The sequence below is a fragment of the Python bivittatus genome, unplaced genomic scaffold, assembly GCF_059951505.1.
Source record: "Python bivittatus isolate LINGU-HERP-01145 unplaced genomic scaffold, Pbiv_v1 ctg000340_np1212, whole genome shotgun sequence".
NCBI lineage: Eukaryota > Metazoa > Chordata > Lepidosauria > Squamata > Pythonidae > Python > Python bivittatus.
In genome coordinates, this window is record NW_028277056.1 from 11,865,171 (window position 1) to 11,888,734 (window position 23,564).

At 40.7% G+C, this 23,564-nt stretch overlaps 1 protein-coding gene across 3 annotated transcripts in view; it reads left to right on the top strand.

The window, feature by feature from the left end:
• Positions 1-20,588, top strand: part of FAT3 (FAT atypical cadherin 3) — a 477,600-nt gene extending 457,012 nt beyond the window's left edge. For 2 of the 3 annotated variants that reach the window (XM_088140551.1, XM_088140550.1), the window contains exons 23-28: positions 1,294-1,447; positions 2,588-3,240; positions 5,585-5,698; positions 10,721-10,780; positions 18,440-18,475; positions 19,156-20,588. In XM_088140551.1, the coding sequence (XP_087996677.1) occupies positions 1,294-1,447; positions 2,588-3,240; positions 5,585-5,698; positions 10,721-10,780; positions 18,440-18,475; positions 19,156-19,778 (1,640 nt within the window). In that variant the 3' untranslated portion in view covers positions 19,779-20,588. The remainder of the gene's footprint in view (positions 1-1,293; positions 1,448-2,587; positions 3,241-5,584; positions 5,699-10,720; positions 10,781-18,439; positions 18,476-19,155) is intronic. The other variant, XM_088140552.1, reaches the window with a different exon arrangement.
• Positions 20,589-23,564: the final 2,976 nt, after the last annotated feature.

Below are 23,564 nucleotides of genomic sequence, written 5' to 3' on the forward strand. Positions count from 1 at the left end.
TATATTTCAACCTCTGTCTCAAAAGTTACATCATAACTCTCTTCTTTCTATAATCTATCCTGTCTAATCATCAAAACCATAAATAAAGTCTAATGTATGAACTACCCACAAAATAAACTCCAGGAACCAAAATCATTGATTAACTTCAGCAGGGCAAGGAAGTTTCCATTCCTTTCAGAAAATACTTGCATTTGGAATCTAAATTAAATAAGTTTCAGTCCCAGGAGATGAGTTGTCGATCTCAGAAACCATTGGCTGCTCAGTTTTTTTGAAAAAGAGAGACATAATAATTGACATCCTGATGGCACCATCCCATTTATTCTGGTTATTGTTAGCAGGTAGATCACTGGAATAAGTTCTGTGTGATGTAGCAATTGGTCCCTGATTACTATCTTTAATACCTACAATTCAAAAGAATCAGCATCTTTGGAAGCTCATTAAAATAGAAATGTAAAAACTGGCTGCAGTTAAACAGCCTTTTACCAGAGATGCCAAACATTTTTCTATCACTACCTGAAAAAAATGATGATAGAAAAGTTGCCAGTTGCCCCCAGTTGCACGTGTTCCTTTTGGCATGTTAACAATGCACAGCACCGAACGTAGAAATAGCAATAAAAATGATGGGTGGTGCTGAAGCTGTTGCTGGGTACAGTTGCAACTGAGGATTAAATCTGCATCCTCATCTTCTTCCATACCTGTGAAATTGAACGTACCATGAAACAGGGTGTGAATTCAAATTTAAAGGGCCTCGCTTTTGCTTCTTTTCATCTCGTATCAAGACGCAGGCGTTCTCCAAAACTTTCGAACATCCTTGCAGCCTGTCTGTTCCATGCAACGTATAGGACAAGTACTGAACTTAGTCATCCAGCCAAATAAGAGGTCCAAGAGAAGCTTCATAGGTCTCCAGCACTGTGCTTCCTCACACTGCGTAGGCTTTAGGGAGGTAACTTAGCTGATTGGAAGAACCTTTTTCATAAGTACGGCAACACTTCTGCAATGTTTAGAATCCGTACTTCTTATGGCTTTGATTTTCTTTCATATTAAAGCCTTTATAGAGCCTTCAGACTTTTCAATAAACCAAAAAAGGTCACGATCCACAATCTGTGCTTGACTGATGTAAGATTTGTAATCCAGGGATATCCCTAAATTGGCCACCAGAGGGTGATAAAATACCACTTTATCTCTGCTAACTTTCCCAATGCAAATTCCCTATTTGAAGAATTATAGTTTCATTTATCCCTTAAATTTATACTTATCCTTCCAATTCTCCTTCTCTATCTCCTCCTAACTTAGGTTACCAGTGCAGCTGCCTTTCTCAGTTCACTGGGCGAAACTGTGAATCAGAGATCACAGCCTGCTTTCCAAATCCTTGCCACAATGGAGGATCCTGTGACCCCATCGGCAGTGCCTTCATCTGCACCTGTAAGAGTGGATTAACTGGAGTGACGTAAGTAAAGTCATCCTGGGAAGACCTTGTTAGGGTGCCAGAGGTCCTCCGAGGTTTTGGACATAGCATCACTAATTTGCAGCATAATATAGCAAAAAAAAAAGAACTTTGGGGAGCTAATTCCACTGATGATACAAAGTTATGGTAACCGTGAGGTTATACAGTAATAATTGGAGGACACACAATGCTACAGAAGTTAAATCAGTTATTTTTTCAAAGCGTTGGTGAGAAACAGCTATGATTTGCATCTGTCCTCTCACTTTCTCCATGCTGAAATCAAGGTAGCAAGCATAGGATTGGCAGGTAGTCAACCATCCATGGGAACACTGAGATCTGCACTGACCTTCAGACTGAGTTCTTGGACATGTAACTGAAGTCCACCTTAAGCTATTCTGAATTTTCTCTGTCCTTATGTATGGAGGCAGCCACTCCTTGCAGCTTATCACTGAATTATAGCTTTTAAGTGAGATGTTCTTAGACAACCATTGACTGCTTGATCCCACCGAGGCTGGATATTAGATCTTCTCAGACAGGAAAAAATTTAAGAGGGTTTTTTTCCTAGCTGTGCCTTGCTTAAGCAACAAGATCTTTCCGAGCTCTGACATATTTCAATATCCTTAATTGTTCTTCATCTAGATATGTAACCTATCCCATGATTGACTGGCCATCCTGTGTTAGCAATTTCAGACAGGCAGCAGATAGGCAGTTACTGAACTGTATAGTTCAGGTAATTCCTGGGTGTATTGTTCCTTATGGAGTTGTTTTAATTTTATCCCTTCAACCTTAATCTGTATTGAATTATTGGGTTGCATTGAACAAAGGCAAGCATATAGTAAGCCACATTAGAGAGTGGTTTGGTGGTTGAGATTGGACCCAAAAGTAGCAGAACCAAGTTCAAATCTGTCTTCAGTTGCGGAACCTCATGGAGTAACGTTGGGCTTGCCGCTTTCTCAAAGCCTAACCTATTCAACAGGGTACTGGTTGTGAAAAAAATGGAGAGAGTGCTATGTATAGTCTTGAGCTCCTAGAGGAAAGATGATGTATAAATCTAAGGCTTAACTGGAGAAAATATCTCGAACGTAAAGGTAAAGGCATGTAACTGCTGAAATCTCTCATCTACTTTGATTTTCTTTCTCGTAGGTGTGATGAAGATATCAATGAATGTGAAAGAGAGGAATGTGAAAATGGGGGCTCTTGTGTCAATGTATTTGGCTCATTTCTGTGTAACTGCACTCCTGGATATGTGGGCCAGCACTGCGGGCTAAGACCAGTAGTTGTTCCTAATATCCAAGCTGGCCATTCTTATGTGGGCAAAGAAGAATTGATAGGCATCGCTGTTGTTCTTTTCATCATCTTTTTGTTAATAGTCCTCTTCATCGTCTTCCGCAAGAAAGTTTTCCGGAAGAATTATTCTCGGAACAACATCACTTTAGTCCAAGATCCAGCTACTGCCGCTCTGCTTCACAAAAGCAATGGCATTCAGTTCAAAAACATGAGGACCAGTGGGGACAGCCGCAATATCTATCAAGAAGTAGGACCTCCTCAGGTCCCAGTGAGGCCAATGGCCTACACCCCTTGCTTCCAGAGTGAGTCTAGGAACAATTTGGACAAGATAGTTGATGGACATGGAGTGGAACATCAAGAGATGACAACCTTCCATCCTGAATCTCCCCGGATCCTAACAGCAAGGCGGGGTGTTGTAGTGTGCAGTGTGGCTCCCAACTTGCCAGCTGTATCTCCATGCCGTTCTGATTGTGACTCCATCAGGAAGACCTGGGAAAATGGCACTGAAAGTGAGCAACTTCCCCCACCTTTCTAGATTTTTTATTCACATTTCTTTCCCCATTGCCATTTTAGCCTCATAACAATCCTGTGGTTATGACTGGTACAAGGGTTATAACTGACCTGCTTCTATAGAGAAGTGACCATAGCTCAGAAGATCCAAGATTCAGTTCATAGCATCTTCAGATAGGCTTGGAAATATTCCTGCTTAAAAACCAACAGAGCCATTGCTGCTTTTAATATATGGGCATTAGCTCACCATAGTATAAAGCATAAGAGAAGAACAATCTAGGTTGGTGCAGCTATTTGAATCTCAAGCCAAAAAGCTTCTTTGGAGGGTCAGTATCTCCTTACAGCAGCTGCATCTTTTCCTGTGTTGGTACTATAGCCAAACAATCCCAGGAAAGATGTAGTTGAATTAATGAGGCATTGAGTACAATGAAATCACAGCACCAAAACAAGAAACCCAACTCATAAAACCAGCATTACCAATATAGCTCACCTAACCTCCAGGCCCAAACGTCTAGGAGTGTTTGGTGCCTTACAAAAAGCTAACAGGGTTGGGGCCATCTGGATTTCTGGAAGGATGCTGTTCCACAGGGCAGGCACTGTCACAACAAGATGATGTTGCTTGATGGAAGGGACTTGGAACATGTCCACCCTATAATACTGATGGGCTGAGCAAAAACAATGGGAGATAAGTGGTCCCACAGATAGCCTGGTCCAATAACATGTAGATAACCAGCACCTTGAGTCATGCTGGGACGCCTACTAGGAGCCAGTGCTGTTCGTGGAACAATGGTTTTAGTTGGGTATAACAGAAAACACCCAAAACGGTCCACATCACTGCATTCTGAACCAGCTGCAGCTTCCAAATGCTTTTCAAGGACAGCCTGGTTACAGTAATCCAAAAGGGAGGTTGTTAAGGCATGAATCACTGTGAGAAAGACCTCCAAGTACATGAATAGGTACAGATGGTATGATAGAGAAGGTGTAGATTGGGTTACCAGCTCAAGTAAAAACAGTCCCAGTCAGTTTTGACACATTTTGACCAGTCTGCTACAAGGATAACTAAAGCCCAGTTTCTCCCCAAGCATGCTCACAGTATTCCATGCAAGCTAGGAACTCTATCCAGAAGCTGTTTGGCAGGCCAGCACCCTGTTGCCTGTATCCCATCAGCTAGGACATACATGCAATGTACTGGCACGTATTCAGGATATGCCTACTACTTCTGTGGCATACCAATATCTACTACTGCTCGTCAGTCATTTAATCAGTGAGCTATCAGCCACAGATTAACTGAATGATCTTTTAATCATGTGACAGCCCTGAGATATAGCCACCCAAGCATATGCACAATGTTATTAATCCAGTAATTGGATTGCATTTAATTATACAGTTCTCAATCATGATAAAATTAGCAATTTGGAATCTTTTGTTTTTGTCCCAAATAACATGTCTTGCCCTATCATTAAAGGAATGTAAATAAATAGGTGTCACACATATATTTGGAATCATCTTCAGATGATATATAAATCAGCCTTTAGACTTCTCCAACTTGTGTCCTGGAACCTGAAGATTCAAGACATCTGGAAGGCACCACGTTGGGAAAAGCTGCCGTACAAAGAAAATAAATTTCTCAATTTGATAAATTTATTTTGTTTTTATATTTGTCACATTTATATAGCCACCCGTCTCACACAAAGTGACTCTGGGCAGCATACAACAAATAAATAAAACAGCAAATAGATAAAAAAAAACAATCCTTATAAAAAGATAAAAAGGAAGTATTAAAATGAAAATATTATCAAAAATTTTAAAATATAGAATATTTTTATTCTAATTTTAATTTAAAATCTATCATTTAAAATATAAAAATAAATAACAAGCAGCTGGCAGAATTTTTTCAACTTGCCAGAGCTACTGAGAACAAAATGTAAAGCTAACAGTCTGTTTATAAGACTTCTTAGAAGAACTTGATGCTCAGAGATGGGGAAGGGGGAAAGAAAGAGCTCGCTGCAAAGAGGCAAGAGCTGACTCTAAAATTCCACAGAGCCCCAGCATTTTTACCTCCTTCCTCCTGTACTGCACTTGAACCAGAACCAAATCATCTCAGGTGCTGAAGTCATATGAGAACATGGAGTCACAGGAGCACAAGCCATTCCTGAGGCTGTGCAAATCCTTTGTCTGAAAGTGCGTTCCATTATGAAAGTAGAAGGTCTTTTGACATTTAGATCTAGCAGATGTAATGGTGAGCCATTTCTGAACCAAGAAGTCCCATTGGATGTCATGTGATCTAAAACACAGGTCTGTGTATCCACACCACCCATTCTCTTCTCTTTTCCATGTGTATAGGCAAAGGAATTGATGATATGGAAGAGGTGACCTGTTTGTCAGGAAGCAATAAAGGCAGCAATTCTGAAGTTCAGTCTCTCAGCTCTTACCAGTCAGATTCGGGTGATGATAATGGTAAGAATATTAATAATTTTTATGTTATTACCAAAAAGGGCTTGGATACTAGGATTCTAGCAAATCTTTCTGTACTAAGTGAAATGTTCAATAACATGTAATTGCTATATAATATTGAATCGTTGTATAATATTGAAGCTACACAATTAACTTCTACAGGTAGTTGGGATATGGAAATCAGCTGTTGATAGCTTTGTACTAAATTTGATATATGCAAAGAATATCCCAACACCCATAACTACTGAATGTTATTGTACTGAAGGCTACTATCTTCGGCAAGCCCTCTTTAAAAATATATATATATATATATTTTTCTTTACACTACAGTTGCCATTAGGGAGTAGTGTGTTTAAAATTGCTGAAAAAATCTCTAGGAAAAGGATCTGAAACTCTGTAGCAAGGCCTACCTTGATGTTTCTATTCTATTCTCAAACGTTATATAAAATCACTGAACAAATGAATAAATCACATAGTTGCTATGATACAGACAATGCTGTAGCAGATATTTCCCCTTCTAAACAGATCTTCATATAGTCTTGGCAAAATAATGTTTTCCAAACCTCCACAGAGGGTTCCATGGGTAGGAGAGAAGATGCCTACTAGAAGAATCATTTCTGGAGCCAAGTACAATGGCCTGGGCATAAATCCATCTACCCTGACCTAAAATTTTGAGCGATTACCACATTTTGTGATATTTTTGGCAAATTCAATGTGACATCTTGAGAGATTTCACTCCAAGAGTGCCCAAGTGTTGCAAAATGTTGGTAGTTTTGAGTGTTGCAAAATGTTGGTAGTTTCAACCAAATACCATGTGAGACTTCCCACATGAGATTTGTTAAATGACTAACATTTAGATGTTGACATGCCTATTATATCATGTATGTTGAACTTCAGGTCAACTTAAATGTGCTATTGCTATCACTGCTAGGGTCTCTTCTGACATCTTATTTGCTCTTCTGCTTGTGGCACAGGATAGCATCTATCTAGTGACTGACATGGCCTTCCCTATCATTAGGCATTGGAAACATTTAATTCTGTGCTGCCAAAGAAGCATAGTATCTTCTTAGTTACTTCATTGAGTCCTGTATTTTTACTTCTTAGAAGAAAAGCAGGTGCTTATGGAATTTTGTTCCCCAGATGCTAAAATAATTGAATAGAGTTTTTAAAATGATAACAAGGCTGGACTCAGGAGTTGGAAGGACACCATTCATTATTCTCCTTCAAGCATGGAAAACCTCCTGGCATAGTCCTGGTGTCTGTTGTTTGTAGGCATGACCTGCCTCAGCAAAGGAGTTCAGATATGATAAAACGTCTACTCCTTTTTATTGTTTAGTTAACATCACATTGGCTTTCATGGCATTTTCCCATCCTGACTTCCATCTTCATTTAGCCATTCTTCACGTGCTCTAGTAATGCATATGGTTCACAAGACTAATAGAAAAGTTATCATGCTCCCACCCACTTTGTAATTCTTGGTCTCCCCATGCCAGAACCTCCAAGCTTATACAGAGCCATTGGACATATTTGGAATGTTGAGAAACTGCCAAGGATGCCAGCACAAAAGGGTTGCCATGGAAGGCTCCCATTCATAAAATGGCTGAGTAGAGTTTGCAGTCAGTCACCCAAAATTTATTTACACCCCCCCCCCGCCCAAAACCCATACTGGTTAAATAGAAAGGATTTGCCCCCAACCCTGAATTGGGTCCAGGCTTCAAAATACAAAAACAGTTTTGACCACCATGTCTACTAGATTATGCACACCCAGGACTATCTCCATCCTCTCTGTCTTTCTCTCCCACATTCTCACACAAAATTTCAGATCACCTGGTCAGTCATTTTCTTTCTCATTCTGAATCAACCATTCCCCAAATATTCTCCCACGCTAACACCCCAAGCACACTGACTCATCTTTTATCCTTTCTATTTCTATCCGTACCTTCTGTCCATACCTACTCACATCCTATTTCCTGGTTTCTCATCCTTCTACTTGGGTCAGACCCTCTTAGGTTTCTCTGCTCTTTCTTTCCATATTAGGTCAGTCACAGTTCTTATCCATCAATCAGCCATACTCTCATCCTCAAATCTCCAAATTTTCCATGCACTCACCTTCCCTTTCTTTTCATTTCCTTTTTCTGGGGAGTTGGGAATGGTTCAAAGGAAAGCATTATCTTTGGTGCTGGATGGGTGGCACTGCCCCAAACAGACCCCGTGTGCAATCTGGGGGGTGTCCTAGACTCACAACCCGTGCTCAAAGAGCAGGTGGCAGTTGTGGCTAGGAGGGCCTTTGCACAACTTCATTCCTAGATTGAGGGGCTCTACTCATGGTCACTCATGCCCTACTCATCTCCCGGTTGGACTATTGTAATGCACTCTACGTGGGGCTGCGCTTGAAGAGTGTCCGGAAACTTCAACTGGTACAAAATGCAAAGGCACAGACAGTTATGTGTGTTTCTAGTAGAACACATTACCCCTCTGTTCTGTGAGCTGCATTGGTTACCAGTCTGTTTCCAGGTCCTATTCAAGGTGCTGGTTTTGACTTTTAAAGCCCTACATGGCATGGGACTGGGTTATCTGAGGGACTGCCTTTCCCTGATGACAGCTGCCCATCCCACCACATCCAGAAGAGAGGGTTGGTCCCATTGACTGGGAAGCTACATTTGGCAGGCTCTAAGTGGCGGACCTTCTCTACTCTGGTGCCTACCCTATGCAATATTCCTCCCCCGAAGTGAGGCTGGCTTCATCACTTTTGACCTTCTGAAAGTCCCACAAAACCTGGTTGTGCCATCAGGCCTGGTGACCCCAGGGGACTGGTGAATTATTAAGGTGGCTCCACTATTATGTGAACATCTCTTCACCTAATATTCCTTCTTTTTAGTTTTGTTTGTATAATTTTTCATATTTTAATAATTATTATAATAATAATAGTTTAGTATTTAGTAACTAACTTTTTTAGCTTTGTTGTACATCACCCAGAGTCACTTCTTGTGAACTGGATAGCTATAAAAATTGGATAAATAAATAAATAATGACCCTCCAAATGTCTAAGATTCCCTGGGACCCTTTGTGGCTCAGAACAATTCATGGCAAATGTTTTGAGGTCAGTGCTTTGAAGCACTACCCACTGTCTTTTAAAACTATATATAACTAAATGAATACGTAACACATGATAGCATTTGTGGAGTGGTGAGTGTTTGATCTCCTGGGGTAGTGGTTATTGGGGCAAGGTTGAAAGGCAACCACCTCTCATCAGATAGCTAACATTGATAAGCAGGTGATCTCTGAAGGTCGGATTGTCAGGTCTAGTTGTTCTTTCGACAAGCATTTCAGCCTATGTATTCCTGTTCCTATTTTAACGGTATGAAAGAGATTTTTCTTTGGGGTATCCTTTTGAAATTCTTTTCCCGGTGTCATCACAGGATCACAGCATTTTGGAGGTATCAGTCCCACTGGTTTGGAAGCAGATCTGGGGAGGGATATTGGCTGGAGACATTACAGAGCCCTTTAGGCACTCTCCAGATGTGTTGGACTGCAATTCAAGATCATGTTGGCTGGAAATTCTGGGACTTTCAGCCTGAAAGGGTCCCCAGAAACCAGGAAAAGCAATAAAAGGACATATAAGGATTTGGGGGACTTCTCAATAAGTCTTCAATGTAACTGCTGTCCAAGAAGAGACAACCCAGGCTTGAGAATATTTATAGCTAGATCAGGGGAAACACATTAGCTGCCTAGATGGGTGGAGTTTGTTTGTCCATAGGAATGTAACACTGATTCAGCCTTCTTTCTGCACCAAGGGTGATGGTTTACCATGAGGAGCATAGGATCATAGACCTCAGCAATGGGCAATGCTTTGCATGTCAAAGGTATTGGGTTCAATATCCAATTCCAAAGTAGAAAAGCTACCAATTCAATGATATTTGTGGACCTTTCAAAGCTTTGTAGGTGCCCCTAAGAGCTTCTTCAAAAATTGTCACCAAATAATAATTTTTACCATGACACAATAATGGAAGAGGAAAATAATTAAATGCATAAATATTAACTGAATTTAATTAATTTAAAATATGTTTTATTTAAATTATTTTGTTCTTCTGCTGGCCCTGCATACCGCTTTGTCGTGACCTTTCCTTCCTTCCCCACACTACCCCATATACTATTAAAAAAGCTTCATTCCAATAATTGTTGCTTTTGAGTTAAAGGTTCAAGTTACAATCGATAATTAAAATCTACTGGTGATCCTGGAATAAATGCTAATCTAAATAAATAATTCTGAGCTAGATGAACCAATGATCTACAAAGGAGGTCTTATTCTAACATTAGTCTACTGGTTGTATTCTCATTGTTAATAATATGAAATTCTCTCTTTTGACACACTGATAAACCCAACATTGAATAAGTGGCCATCACTGGCTTAAAAGAATCTTAAAAGTAATTAAGGAACGGTAGCCATTAAACGGAAGCTATTTAATTAGCAATGTTAATCTGAGACTTCTACCATTCTTAAATGCTTCCCTAGCAGAATTTGTAGGTTTTGTGTTCACTAAGCAGTAAGAAGCAAGCAATCCTAGTGGGAAAAGGTTTAGCCAAAGACTTTTCAAACCACCTTGTATCATTCTGGTTGCCTCAAAGATAAGGACCACTTCAAAGGTAGCACTTAATCTCAAGAGGTTTTAAGCAATAATCACCTAGAGATGAGTCTCAGGTAGATAAAATCCTCTTCTGGTTCACTGAATCTTCAAGGCTGAATTTATGAACTTGTAGTAATCATCTCATAGGACCTTTTGAGTGTTGCTCCCATTTGGTTTCCTGTTGTAGTGGGAAAAAAAGAGAGAGTGTGTGTATGGGATTACCAGGAGTTGAAATTTTCTTAAATCATTGCATAACTCATTTGTAATTGTCTATCCTTCCTTAGTCCACCTCTTGCAGCTAATCTGAGATTACGTCATTGATAATCTTACAGCTCTGTGTGTAATCAATAAATACTAACTTGAGACTGTCCTTCCTTTCCTGCTTTCCTCCTCATGCAAGCTTCCATTGTGACTGTCATACAACTTGTCAACAATGTAGTTGACACAATAGAAAATGAAGGTATTTAATCTTTTTTAAAATATATAGATATAGATATATAAACTTTTCCTCCTGCACTGTTGTCTATTGTTTGTTGATTGTTTGTTTGTCTGGTTTTGTTCTTCTATATGAAAGATCACAGCAGAACTTTGTTAACTCACACTGACTAGCCAGGACTCAGCAAACAACTATTTTGCAAAGAAGGAAGATCTTGAAAGATAGCAATAAATACTGGTCAAAAGCAAAGTATCACCCTTCATTTATTATGATTACAGACATTAGAGAATTGAAGCCAACAAGGTTTTGTTTCTAATTAGTTTTGTCTGGTGGGGGGATAGACTTCCCAGACAAGTAGTGTCCATTAAACCTGAACAAGTGAACTAAATTAACAGAAAGGAGCTGGATCAGAAGATGGGAAATCATACATACACAGTTCTTCTCTGTTTTCAGGGATATTTAACATAAAGTGTGTATGTAGCAGCCTTAGCTTAACACAGTATACATTTATAGTTCCATACAGACCATTTTTTACAGTGTCTTACCTGTTTCACTCCCTCCCTTTCTCACTCACCCAGCTTCCTTCTGTGTGCTTTCACCCCTGGGGTCACATCTATACTGGGGAGAATAGAAAGAGGGAAAAATGCTTTTCTGGGATTCTTAGATTCTGGCACCTTTGTCGAGCTGTCTTTGCTGACATCTAGTCCACTGTCCAAACACTGTAGTCCTTTCCCCCAAGCAGGTCACTCTTTCCCTCAGGTCCTACTGGGCTCCAACTGCAGATTCCTCCTCCTTGATACACATAGTATTGCCAGTCCATGCTGTACAAACACAACTCCAAAAATACTGAACAATCTCCCCTTCCATTACTGAATGCTTCTGCCCTTTTATATATTTACAGCTAGAAGGCAGATGTTTTAATTAGGTAGGCACAAAGCTTCTTGACCTCTCCATGATACTGAACCTGATTTTGGTCCACAGGAAAAAACCCTTTAACCTTGAGACCCAAATCCATCAGAGCAACTCATCCTGCCACACATCCCCTTCCTTAAGATTCCAAGAAGGCCAAGTCAAGAAACAGACACTCACAGATTCCAGGAATGCTCCTTTGTTGTTTTAGGGTATATTAACAAAATCTAGAAAGCCCATTCAAAACATTCAGTGCCCCATTTTTAAGGATAATAAGGTCAAGGCAAGGATGGCCCAAGTCTCTCTCTCACACTTTCTACTTTCCCAGGACTGAGGACCTTTCCTCTTTCCTCTCCTCCTTCTCAAGGCCAGAGCTAAATTCCTCTACAGATAAGGCCTGGGAAGTCTACTCAAGCCTTGAATGCCCTTTGTTGTTTTCTTTGTCTTGTCTCCTTTGTGGTTCTGAAGTCTTCCTCACTCTTTCCCAAAGCTGATTCCTCATTTGAACTGCAAACATTGGTTTTCTCTGGGCATTTTCCCTTGAACAAATTTAGGAGGGCTTGCAAACTAACTTCAACCTGCTCCAACAGTTCTTTCTCCACTGGTAATGGGCTCTCTGCTTTTACACTAGCCCCATTTCTGTTGTGCCTTAACCTCTGGTTACTACTTATGCTTTTCCCTTCCTTGCTCAATCTCACATCTTGGGATTTAGGGTTATTACTTCCTAATTCCTTTCATTTGACTTTGTTAACAATAGCTGCTATGTTTCCTTCTCCTCTAGTCCCCTTTGCTTATTAAATGATAACATATTGAGATATTTGTGCCCACCACCCCATCACAAGGTAGATGAGCTACAATCCTCCAATAACGTATTTTGTGATTTATTGCTAACTGGGCCTTCACCAAAAGGGTCTTCCCCAAAATACATGTGAAGACTTGCATGCCTATTCTGGGAGAAACTCTAACAAAATAATGGTGAACACCAGTGTTCATGCTAGCTGTATCATTAAATCAAGCATTTTTATTCCATTGATCCTTGCTTATATATATTTTTTCTTTTCAGCTTAGCTGAACTTTGGAGATTAACTACCAATAAACTTTTCTGGGTCTCACTTGGGCAGGTTTGGGCTCTGTGACCAATCTTACTGCATATGATACATTTTCTCCTACTTATATCCCCATCTTGACTTTTTGCTGTTCTTTTTATCCTACTGACCTTCTTACTTAGTCTTCTTATGTTCCCCAGTCTCCACTTTCTTATGAGCTTCTCTTTTCCCTGGCGCTTTCTAACAACCAGCTTTTCCTTGCATTCTCTGTCCTTCAGGTAGCTAAATAATCCTCCATCAACTGAACTGCACAATTGCCTGTCTCTGAGTGGTGCTCTTCTAACCAGAACACACAGATCTTGGGGGAACCATTCTAACTTGTTCCACTATTTCCTCTGAACTCCTTTTCTCTGGTTGTAACCATTTACGACCTAGATCTGCCAGTCAAGCCCACAATTCTCAGATTCCTTCCTGAGCTACATATAGGCATTCCCTAAATTCTACCTGTATGTATATTTTATTACCTTATATTCCTGTAAGATTGTCTCCTTCACTTTGTTCCTATGGCTTTTCCTGTAAGGCTCAATGCTGACTTGGCAACCCATTCTGTTCTGCCCACGCACATGTGGTTGCCAAACGTTGTAAAAAAAACCTCAAAAAAGGATTCTGTGTTGTCCCCTCCTGCTAATTTTGGAATTTAATATCCTTAAGCTCTTCCCTGATACAAGGTGAAGAAGAAGATCTCATTCCCATATCTAGCACAGAAGCTGGCACACTTTTAAGAGCCACTAGCATCTCTTTAAATTCCTATAAAGAGTCTCCCTTTCTAATCTTCACACTCCAATCTCTCATATCTTTCAGGTTCCCCCCAACATCTTATCTTATTCTGGGTGTTGTAACATTAGCTAGAACATCTTTACCCCTGGCTTAGAGGATTCTTCCTTTGATTCCTCTTCTCTTCCTCTTCCCCCCAGACTTAACTGGGGACTCTCTCCACCATCATACCCTTCTACCCTGTAGGGAGTTTCTATTTGCTGTTCACCTTGCCAGGTGTAAGCGCATGCACAAGATCCACAATCCTCTATCTGTGCATCCTGTCACAGGTTGCCAAGGAAACCATTATAGCAAAATTCCTCTCATAGCATCAGTTCCTGCAGATCTTTTGGAGTATTTCAACCTATTTGGAAGTCAGAGGGGTGATAATAAGTCTTCTCCAACACATCAAGAAGACACCAGGTTTGGGAAGGCTGCCTGGGATATCAATCAACTTAATTTAGGACAGCGCCCTGTGGTAGACCTTCTGACAAAATCCGATGCAAATAATTCAGTTTGGAAAATCAGTTCAGTTCTCATAATCAAATTGGGTCCATTCAATTCAGATTTCAGAATCAGTAAAAAAAGAAGACATTTCCAGGTATATCCAACAGTATCCCAATCTATTTGAGGCAACAATTTGAATTGACTTTCCAATTCAGTTCAGAAAGGTAATTCACAGTGATCAAATCACCTTCGAATTTAATCTCCAAAGTAAATATTTGCAAAACTCTAATGAACATTTAAGGAGAAGTTTGCAAAGCTGTTAATATTTCCTCCCCGTATTTGTGGAAGCAGTTTAATCATCGGCAGATTGTCCTTTTGTGAGGGTTGAGTGTACTTCCAATCTACTTTCTCAACTGAGAGCTCAGTATCCTCACTAAGATTAACACTATGAATTTTAGGGTTTTTCCTCTCTCTCTGTTTCATGAACCAGTAATAATTATCATTGTTTTCACATTATGTTTGTAAAGGTAGTCACCTTTTACAGCCTTACCTACCCAAGAGGCAGAGGCTAAGAAATGGTTCTATGTCTAGGGCCACCATGAACATTTATTTATTTATTTATATTATTTATATAAAGCTTTATTACCACCTTTCCTCCAGGAACTCAAGGTGGCATGCAGAACACTCCCCCTTGCAATTTTTTTTCCCCCAAAGCAACAACTCTGTACAATAGTCTGGGCTGAGAGGAAGTGGCTGGTACAAAGTCACCCCATGAGCTTCTGTGGCCAGAGGTGGACGTGAACCAGGTCTATCCGGTCCTAGTCCAGCACATGAACAATTAATACCATGCTACATTACAAGAGTGAGATTTGAATCTGGGGAAGGGATCTTTCCTTTTTCCATATTCACATATTTTAATCCTTGATTCCTCTAGATGTGATCTTTTGGTCTCAGATTCAGAGCAGGTACAATGCAGTCTCAGGTGGGAAGAACTTCCTGCTTTGCTTGTACCATCATCTTTAGTGCTACGGTAAATAAACATGGCCCAGGAGGCTCCTCTAAGACCATCTTTGCAAAACCTTTTTCTAAAGCAGAATTAATGAGGGCTGTTACTTCAGAACAACATCCCCGGAATCACTCTAAAAGTTGTTGCTGAATTTCTGACGTAAGTGTGACACAAAGGGGAAATCACTCAATACATATGGAGTAGATCTAGCCACTGCATTTAAGTAATGTAATTATAATTACATTTAAATTAATTCATATATTTTATGCAGCCCTACCTCCCTTTTGGAATGCAGTCTCAAATGCAAAGTGCCACCTTTGGCTTGAAAAGAACTGAAAACTAATGTTTGACTCTACAGTCAAGACAGTCAAGAGCAGTGGTTGGCTCTATGTCATTGGATGTGTTCAAGCAGAGGATTGACAGCCAGATAGGTTTCTGGAGATGCTTTGGTTAAATTCCTGTGTCAAGCAGGGAGTTGGCCTTGATGATGTAAAAGGTCTTTTTCAACCCTATGATTTTATGGATCCCACTTTGCCCCCTCTTTCTGCATGAATGCTTCCTAATTGCCACCATACCAACTGAAAGAATCACAATAAAACAGAACAGAACAAAGTTTATTGCAGTGAATGATCAGGGCAAAAGAGAGAGACAGAAAGAGAGAGAGAAAATACAGCAAAATATCCATGTGCATATGAATGAATGGATCAATAGGTGGATTTAAGATAGTATAAAATTATCGACATAAAACCTATAAAACCTGTTGAGTTGATCTAGATTTATAAAGTCTATTATCTAAAAAACTTACCTATTTTATTTGCTCCTTTACAATTTTTGGTTGAGGGCACATAAGTCAGAAAAGTGGAGAAAGTCAATAAATTTATGACATACAATATTTGAGAGCATGGGAATATCTATCTGAAACTGAAGAGCAGCCTTCTCCAGCCTGGTCCCTTCCTTAATATTTTGAACTGTAATTTCCATCAGTCCTAGCCAACATCACCAGCAGTCAGGGAATGAGAGAGTTGTAATCCCAAACATTTCCAAAATTAGTAAACCTGAAAAATAATTGACAAGTCCCCACCCAGATGCTTCCAGAAAAGAATATTGTTTGAAACTACCTTAGTGGGCAGAGGCGTTGGTGTGAAACATTTTACACCTTGAGTCCTTGGAAGTACCCAAAGTAACCAATTAAATGAACATTTCCATTCAGAAATGTGTGAGACCTTGCTTGCGTGATTCTTGCTTCAACCCAGGAAGGGAAAGTCAGTGGTTGTATCTTGCAGAGCAGGCAAGTTAAGAGGTTAGTGGAGTTCTGCTGTGTTGTGTAAAGATAACCGTGGCTTGCCCAACCTGGCATCTTTCAGATTGTGTGAGCCCCTAAATGCTCCAAAGTTCAAGCTGGCATGGCCCCAAACTAAGAATGCACCATCCCGACACATCTAGAGAGTGCCAGGTTGGGGAGAGCCGCACTGCAACGAGTGACACACAAAAGCTCCTTGCACCTGGTCAAGAGAACGTTTGGAGTCTGTGATTTTGTTTTGTTTTTGTATAGTCAGGGCCGGTTCAGACAGCGCTACCTGAGCTGCAACCACTGGTAGGAGAGAAAGTCTCTTCCTCCTGCTAGCCTAGTTTCTTTACCCCCACAAAACATGCAGTGCACTCAGGAAACGCTTGCAAAAAGCCTGTTTATCTAATCCAACCCAATCCTGTCGGCTGCTCTACCCAAAAAAAAAAAATCCTGCTGTAGTCTTGCAAGTTTTCAACACTTGCCACACTACTTGCAACTCTTCCACAATAGCAACCCAACCATGCAATGTGGAAGTTGCTACACTGAGCAGATTCTTGCACCATTTGAGGCTTGGCCATAGGGAAGAGTGCCAAAATTCTACCCCTAGTTGAAATCTGGAAGGGGTTGAGCCCTTTCTGGCACCATTTCTGACCTGTTCCAGTTCTGCTTTTTGACTGAAGCAAAATCTGGTGGCAGCTCCATTCAAAAACACCCCCAGCAACAGCTGTCATTGCACTATGCATCATAAAAGTAATGAGGGCTACCAAAAGCCCACCAATAGATTGCACTGAGACCTTGTGTTTCACTAACCCGTTGCACAGCAATCATGCAATTTGCATTACAGAGAGAAAGACTTAAAAGAAAAAATATATATTCTGTCATTCTTTCTCAACTGCTGGTCTTAACCTTATGTATTTTTTAACATGTTTCTAGCGCTTATATTTAAAAACAGACGAACCATGTTTCCCCAGAATGACAAGGATCCTACTGGATATATTCATAGGTTATTTTCCCCCACTTGAATTGTCAGTGTCTGTTACTACCTGCCACTTCTCCTCTACCTTTACTGGCAGCTTAATAGAGGGATAGTAGGATACACTTATACTGCTGTAGCACGGATTACTAAATTTCTGCAGAATAAGTTGTATCTCAAATGATCCGTATAGAAAATGTTTTGCCATTTCTTATTATGGCTTGGAAAAGGTCAACTTTGAAAGTTTGGAGAGCAAATACTCATATCGGCCAGGGAACGCAACCTGTGGCCTCCGCCTCCTTTTCTGCAGCCCCTTGAATCTTCTCTGATTGCCCTACCAAATATTGGTTTCCCATCGTTTTGACCTAAGAGGCATGTGAAAGTTGTGGTGTCAGTCCAGAATCATTGCAACAGAAGATCCTGGATCCATCCACATGCAGAAGATGGTTCCGTTAATTTTACATCATTACCTCCACTGTAACCCTTGGCATCCTGAACCACCAGCCTCTCAAACGTTTTCCTAACTTTGGTGTTGACAGTACTAAGTGAGAAGGACTAGGGAGCTGACTTGAAATGGGGGAACACAAGGCAGAAGAGAGACATAGAAAGCCTTCCTTGTCCCTCATTAGCCAGTTAGCCATCCCATTCCTCAGATGGAAAGCTAGGGACAGATTCTGTGGTATTTGCTTCTAGTGGCCCAATTGACTGCCTTTCTATTCTGTTCTGTTCAGGTTGTTATACCGTGCCCCTCACCGTGGTATCTGAGCGTACTTGGGCCCAGATTTGTTTGAACCGGCCCTGAAAATGGTAGATTCTTAATTTTTTTTTTCTGTTTCACAGTGAGCAAGAAAGAAATACATCACAATCTTTTTTTAAAAAAAGAAAAGTGTATTGACTTTTGTGTTAAATCCAAAGTCAGTTTTGCATGTCTAATTCAGATAATTAAAGTCACCCATTCTATTCATTGGTGTAAAGTGCTGTTTCCATTTGTGTCTCTGTAAATCTGATTAGGAGAAAAGCAAAATAATGTTTAACCTTTAATTGAAGCATGGCTTAAAAGTAATTTTAATCATACTTTACATCAGACGTGTTTAGAAGCATATACCATAGTTTTAAGATGTTTTGCAGGGCTCTGTTTGACTCTGCTGGTTGCAGACTTGAGAATTTCCATTGTTGCTTTTTTTCACTTTGTATTTAACAGTCTCTGGTATGGATGAAGGACAGAACTACAACAGAGGTGACTTGCATCTAACTGCCATAGGGGGTGGGAATGGGTGACCTTGACGGGATCTTCAGAATGCTACTAATATACCTCATTTGGACTCAGTGTCTTGGGCTGAATTTTTATCTAGATTTTGCATGTTGGAGCATGTTGCAAGACATTTTTCCTGCTGAAAATACATGGGGATTGCCTTCCTTTTTATTTCAGGGTTTTGCTAGTCCTTTTTCTTTTTCTGCCTGTTATTTTGTTTGCCTATGTAATGTCTTTTCCCCTTCCTAGACCAAGAACTCGGAAATGAGCACAACTGCAGGAGCATGTTGACTTTTTCTAATGCCTCTATTGTGAACACTTTTTTAATGAAATCATCAATTGCCCGCATCTTCCATGAGCAGAATTAGACTTTCAGCAAGTCTGATTTCTTACTTCCTTTCCTTTCCTTGGATTTCTTATTTCCTTTACTTTAGAGATGGCTGTGTGGTGTCAGTTATTCCTGTGATGTGAGGTTGCTTTTCTTCACTTGGGCCAAAGCATGCTTGGCTGGGGTTTCATAAAAACCAAAAACTCTTCAGATGCATGCTGGCGATTTGCTTAAGCAACTTCATCCCATAAAGCCTCATATGCATGTGGGTTTTTTTGCATCTCCCTTAAAGATTATGCCATGTTTTCCCAACACAGTGATCTATTTCCTTCTACAGCTTATCATTGGGACACTTCTGACTGGATGCCAAGTGCGCGTTTATCTGACATTGAGGAGGTACCCCATTATGAGACAGCAGATGGCGACTCAACCCATCACGGGAGCACAAGGGAGCTTGAGACAGACTACTACCTTGGTGGCTATGATATCGACAGTGACTACCCTCCCCCGCAGGAGGAGGAGTTTTTAAACCAAGACCAACTGCCCCCTCCCCTCCCAGAGGATTACCCAGACCAGTATGAAGCCCTCCCGCCATCGCAGCCAATCTCCATGGCCAGCACATTGAGCCCAGATTGTCGAAGGCGGCCACAGTTTCACCCAAGCCAATACCTCCCTCCTCATCAATTCCCCAATGAGATGGACAGTGGTGGGTCTCAGACTGGGAATGAATTTAGTACTTTTGGTGTTGGCCCAGGACCAAATACGGAAAACAACGTGGCCAAGAAACCCTTATCTTTACACAATTCTCTGGATGCATCCTCCTCTGATGTTTCAGTGGGCTGTGGTTTTGATGACTCTGAGGTTGCCATGAGTGACTATGAAAGCATTGAGGAGTTCTCTCTGGAACACCATCAGGTTCACATTCCTTTTGTGGAGACCCATCAGCAGACTCAAGTGTGAAGGAGCTGTTTTCATGGACTTTGTTGCTGTTGTTTGGTCCCAATTCATAGCATAACTAACTGTTCTCTTTTGCTTAAAAAAAATAGAGTTCTGTATACGGTGCAGGGTGGAAATCTAACTGAACCCATTTTAAGCCTATCAAAAAGTTTGATGTTGTGCATGCACATTACAGAAAGGAAACTAACTATAGGTTGTCTCAGAAAATCAGTACCCAAGGTCATCCATTCGTCTTTGGAGTTGGCATTTGCTGTTTCTTGCCAAAAGACAGATTTCCTGGGGAAAAATAGTTTGATGACAGACCGACCCTTCCACTTCCCAGCATTGCTTGAGTGTTTTAAACCCTAGGCCAGTTAATCAGTAAAGGAAGAGATAGGTGGTAAATTCGTTCTCCCCCCGCCCCCAAAACCCCTTTCTAAATCAGTCCATTCAGAATTGCTGGTCCATTAAATGAAGTACTTCTACATTGCCCCATATGCTGTCTGACTACAGTGAATGTGCTCATAAATACATTATAAACCAATCTTCCTCAGCTTGATACTCTCCTGGAGTATTAAGCTACAATTCCCATAATTGCTAATCTGCATGCTCGTTGGTCATTTAGTCTACAAATTATGGGAGTTGTAATCTACCAAGAGGACATCCAATTAGGGATGGTCGTAACTCATGGCTGCAGCTCTAACTCTAAAACAACAGGGAATTGAGAGTTATTGGCCATCTTTATAAGCCAAATTTCAGGTGTCGAGATGGTCCCCTTAGTCCAGTGTTGTCCAAACTTGGCCACTTTAAGATGAGTGGACTTCAACTCCCAGAATTCCCCAGCCAGCCATGGCTGGCTGGGGAATTCTGGGAGTTGAAGTCCACTCATCTTAAAGTGGCCAAGTTTGGACAACACTGCCTTAGTCCAAAACATATGGAACTTGCCACTGAGCAATCAAGTCTTTGCTCTCATTTAGACAATGGTGTGTCAGGGTGAAGCTTGCACCTAGCTGACCGTGACTCAGGGCTGGTACCGCAGCTTTGACTGAGTCAGTAGAAAAATGGAATGGTCCTGGTGGGTGGGTCTGTTTATTTATTTATTTATTTGTGTTGGGGCTTCCCTGTCCTCTTCTGAGCCTGGATTCTTAGGATTCAGCAGCAGCAGCAGCAGCAGCATTTTTTTAAATTTCATTTTTAAATACCGTTTAAAGAGAGCGCCATTGTAGGTTTTGCTTTCTGACACAATTGCCACCGTGTATTTTAGGGCTGAGCAAAAGAAACCCCAAGCAGATTATCTTCTTCGCCGAGTATTTTTGCCACATTTCTCGTCTAATGCAGTTCAAGCTTTCACCGTGCATGAATGCAAAATGGGGAAGAAGATGACAGAAGAATTCAGCCAACCAGCAAGTGAACGGAACAAGTACATTATTATTGGTGGAAGGAAATCATGGTTCATGGATGTCCCTACAGGTCTTTCGTAGGAGTGTCTGCAAGGGGGGGGGGGTTGGAAAAAATCAAGATGGTGACTGCAACTATGCGATTGAAGGTTCATTCATTTTTCATGTGTGTTGCACATATGACACACAAAAAAAGGTATGACTTCAATCACATAATCACAGTTGCCATCTTGACTTTCACGGATCACCCCCTCCCCTTGCAAGCCCCCTGTCTCTCATAGTCTGTCTTGTTTCCTTGTCAGCACAATGTTGAATGAGTGCTTCCATCCAAACTGAGGTAGATTTTTTAAAAAATCCTTCCATTAAGTGAAGATTTTGTTTTTACTTGACTTGATAATTAAACATTTCTGGTGTCCTCACTCTAATCAGCACTTATTTCAGCCTCAGAGGATACTTGTTAATAAATCATATCAACCCAAGTGGTTCTCTAAAGTGTGCCATGTAATAAGCAAGGGAACAGCTTTATTTACAAAGGAAATCTGAATTCTACATTGGAAATTGAATGATTTGTTGATTACAACTCCCATTTTAGGCGATAAAAATATTGGAACTAATGGTTACATTGTAAGAAATGGTCTGGTTAGAATAATGTGACGTGTGTTAAGAATTATTTTTGAGCCAAGACATTACACTGCCTGTATGAATATTCTGAATAGTACAAACGTATGTGTGCTTCCTGTTCAGTGTTTTTTTTCTTGGACTTCACCCCCAAATATGGTAGGCATCCATTTATAATGCATTTATATAATGCTTGCTTTCGTCAGCCTTTCATGTACCCCTTTCAAAATATTTTGGGATGAAGGAAACATGTACTTGAAAGTTGTGTTTGCTAAGGATGCTAAGGTATGGAACTGAGTAAGAAGCTTACTCAACAGAGAAACTAGCTGATGTGTGGATTGGCCTCCTGAGTACCATGTGTGAGTGTGTGTGTGCATCTATGCACATATGCACACATACATGCACACACAGAAGAGTTGCCGTAGTAATCAACATCTGCTCCAATTGTTCACGCTCACAGCTATTACATACGTTGGGGTTGTTTTGAATGGATACCAAAGTTACGCATTTGAATTTTGAACTATTGTTCAGTTGCACTTATGAGTCCCCACACAGACACATGCATACACACACAAAGTTATTATGAAGTAATCCTTCCTGATTTTTAAAGGGAAATTTCAGATAATGCTTCTCTTGGACATTTATTGCTATTACCTGCACTTAGCGAGTTACCTTTTCCCCCCTATTTTCTAATAGTCTTCCATAGAAAATAACCTGAAAACCTTTGGTAGTTCTAAGAGGCGTTTTCCATTTTTCTCCTATGTAACTTGCTTGTGTATTCTAGAGACCGTTAAGTTTTAGGCTCTTCCTGTCTTGCCAGATCCTATGCAGTCACCACTTCCTTCTCCTGTCCTTAACCCCCCTCTTCCAGCAGCTGGCTGCTCACTGCCCCACTGAATCCACGTAGTTGCCCCACTTATTCCAGAGCATAATCTGCCTTGCTAGTCTCAGAATTAATTGCCCACTTATACACTCCACTATGTTTACTTTTGGGCTCTCTTGTGATCTGCTGTTATGTTTTAGCTTTTCATGTATAAACCATCCTAAATGATGTAGGCTAAATGCATTGGCCAGACTCCAGAAGATTGTAAACATCCACAGTTCAGTCACGAACACTTTTTCTGTGCTAGCATGGATTTCTTTGCGTTCTTTTGCCATGAATCAGGCTGAATTTTCCATCTTCATCATAATAGCAACTCATATGTCCATTGGTGTTGATGACATGGGATAAAGGATTAGTAGTAAACAAGATGCACATGGCCAAATTGCATTGAAGCCAATGGAGCTTCAGACAGTCTTGACTCAGCCATTCTACACATAGATAATTACAATCCATTCAGAGATTCAAAGATGGGGAAGCCTGTATTTCTGATTGCTCCTATACATAAAAAATGTCAGCGTATAATCAAGTGAGACAGTCTGAAAAGAGCTGTATGGCCAATTTTTTCAGCAGGTGGGGTTTTTTTGAGGAGAAGAAACGTTTGGTTAATGTGGAAGAGATTTCAGAAAATATCGCCTCCCCGCCAACAATCAGAAATGGGACATTTCAGAACTATTTCACTCTGAATAATGTGTAGCCATTGGTGTGTTAAGGAGGCAGGGGGATCAAGAAAGTCAAGATGGCAGCTTCAGTCTCATGGATGCATCTGCCATCTTGACTTTTTTGGTGCCCCTACCTTCTGCGGGCACCCTCGTAGCCGTGGACTGCTCCATTGCCTTCGGTATGACTCAGGTTTTGTTCTATGCAAAAGGGTCTTATTCCTTCTACTACATCAGATGGCAGGCTGGAGTTCAC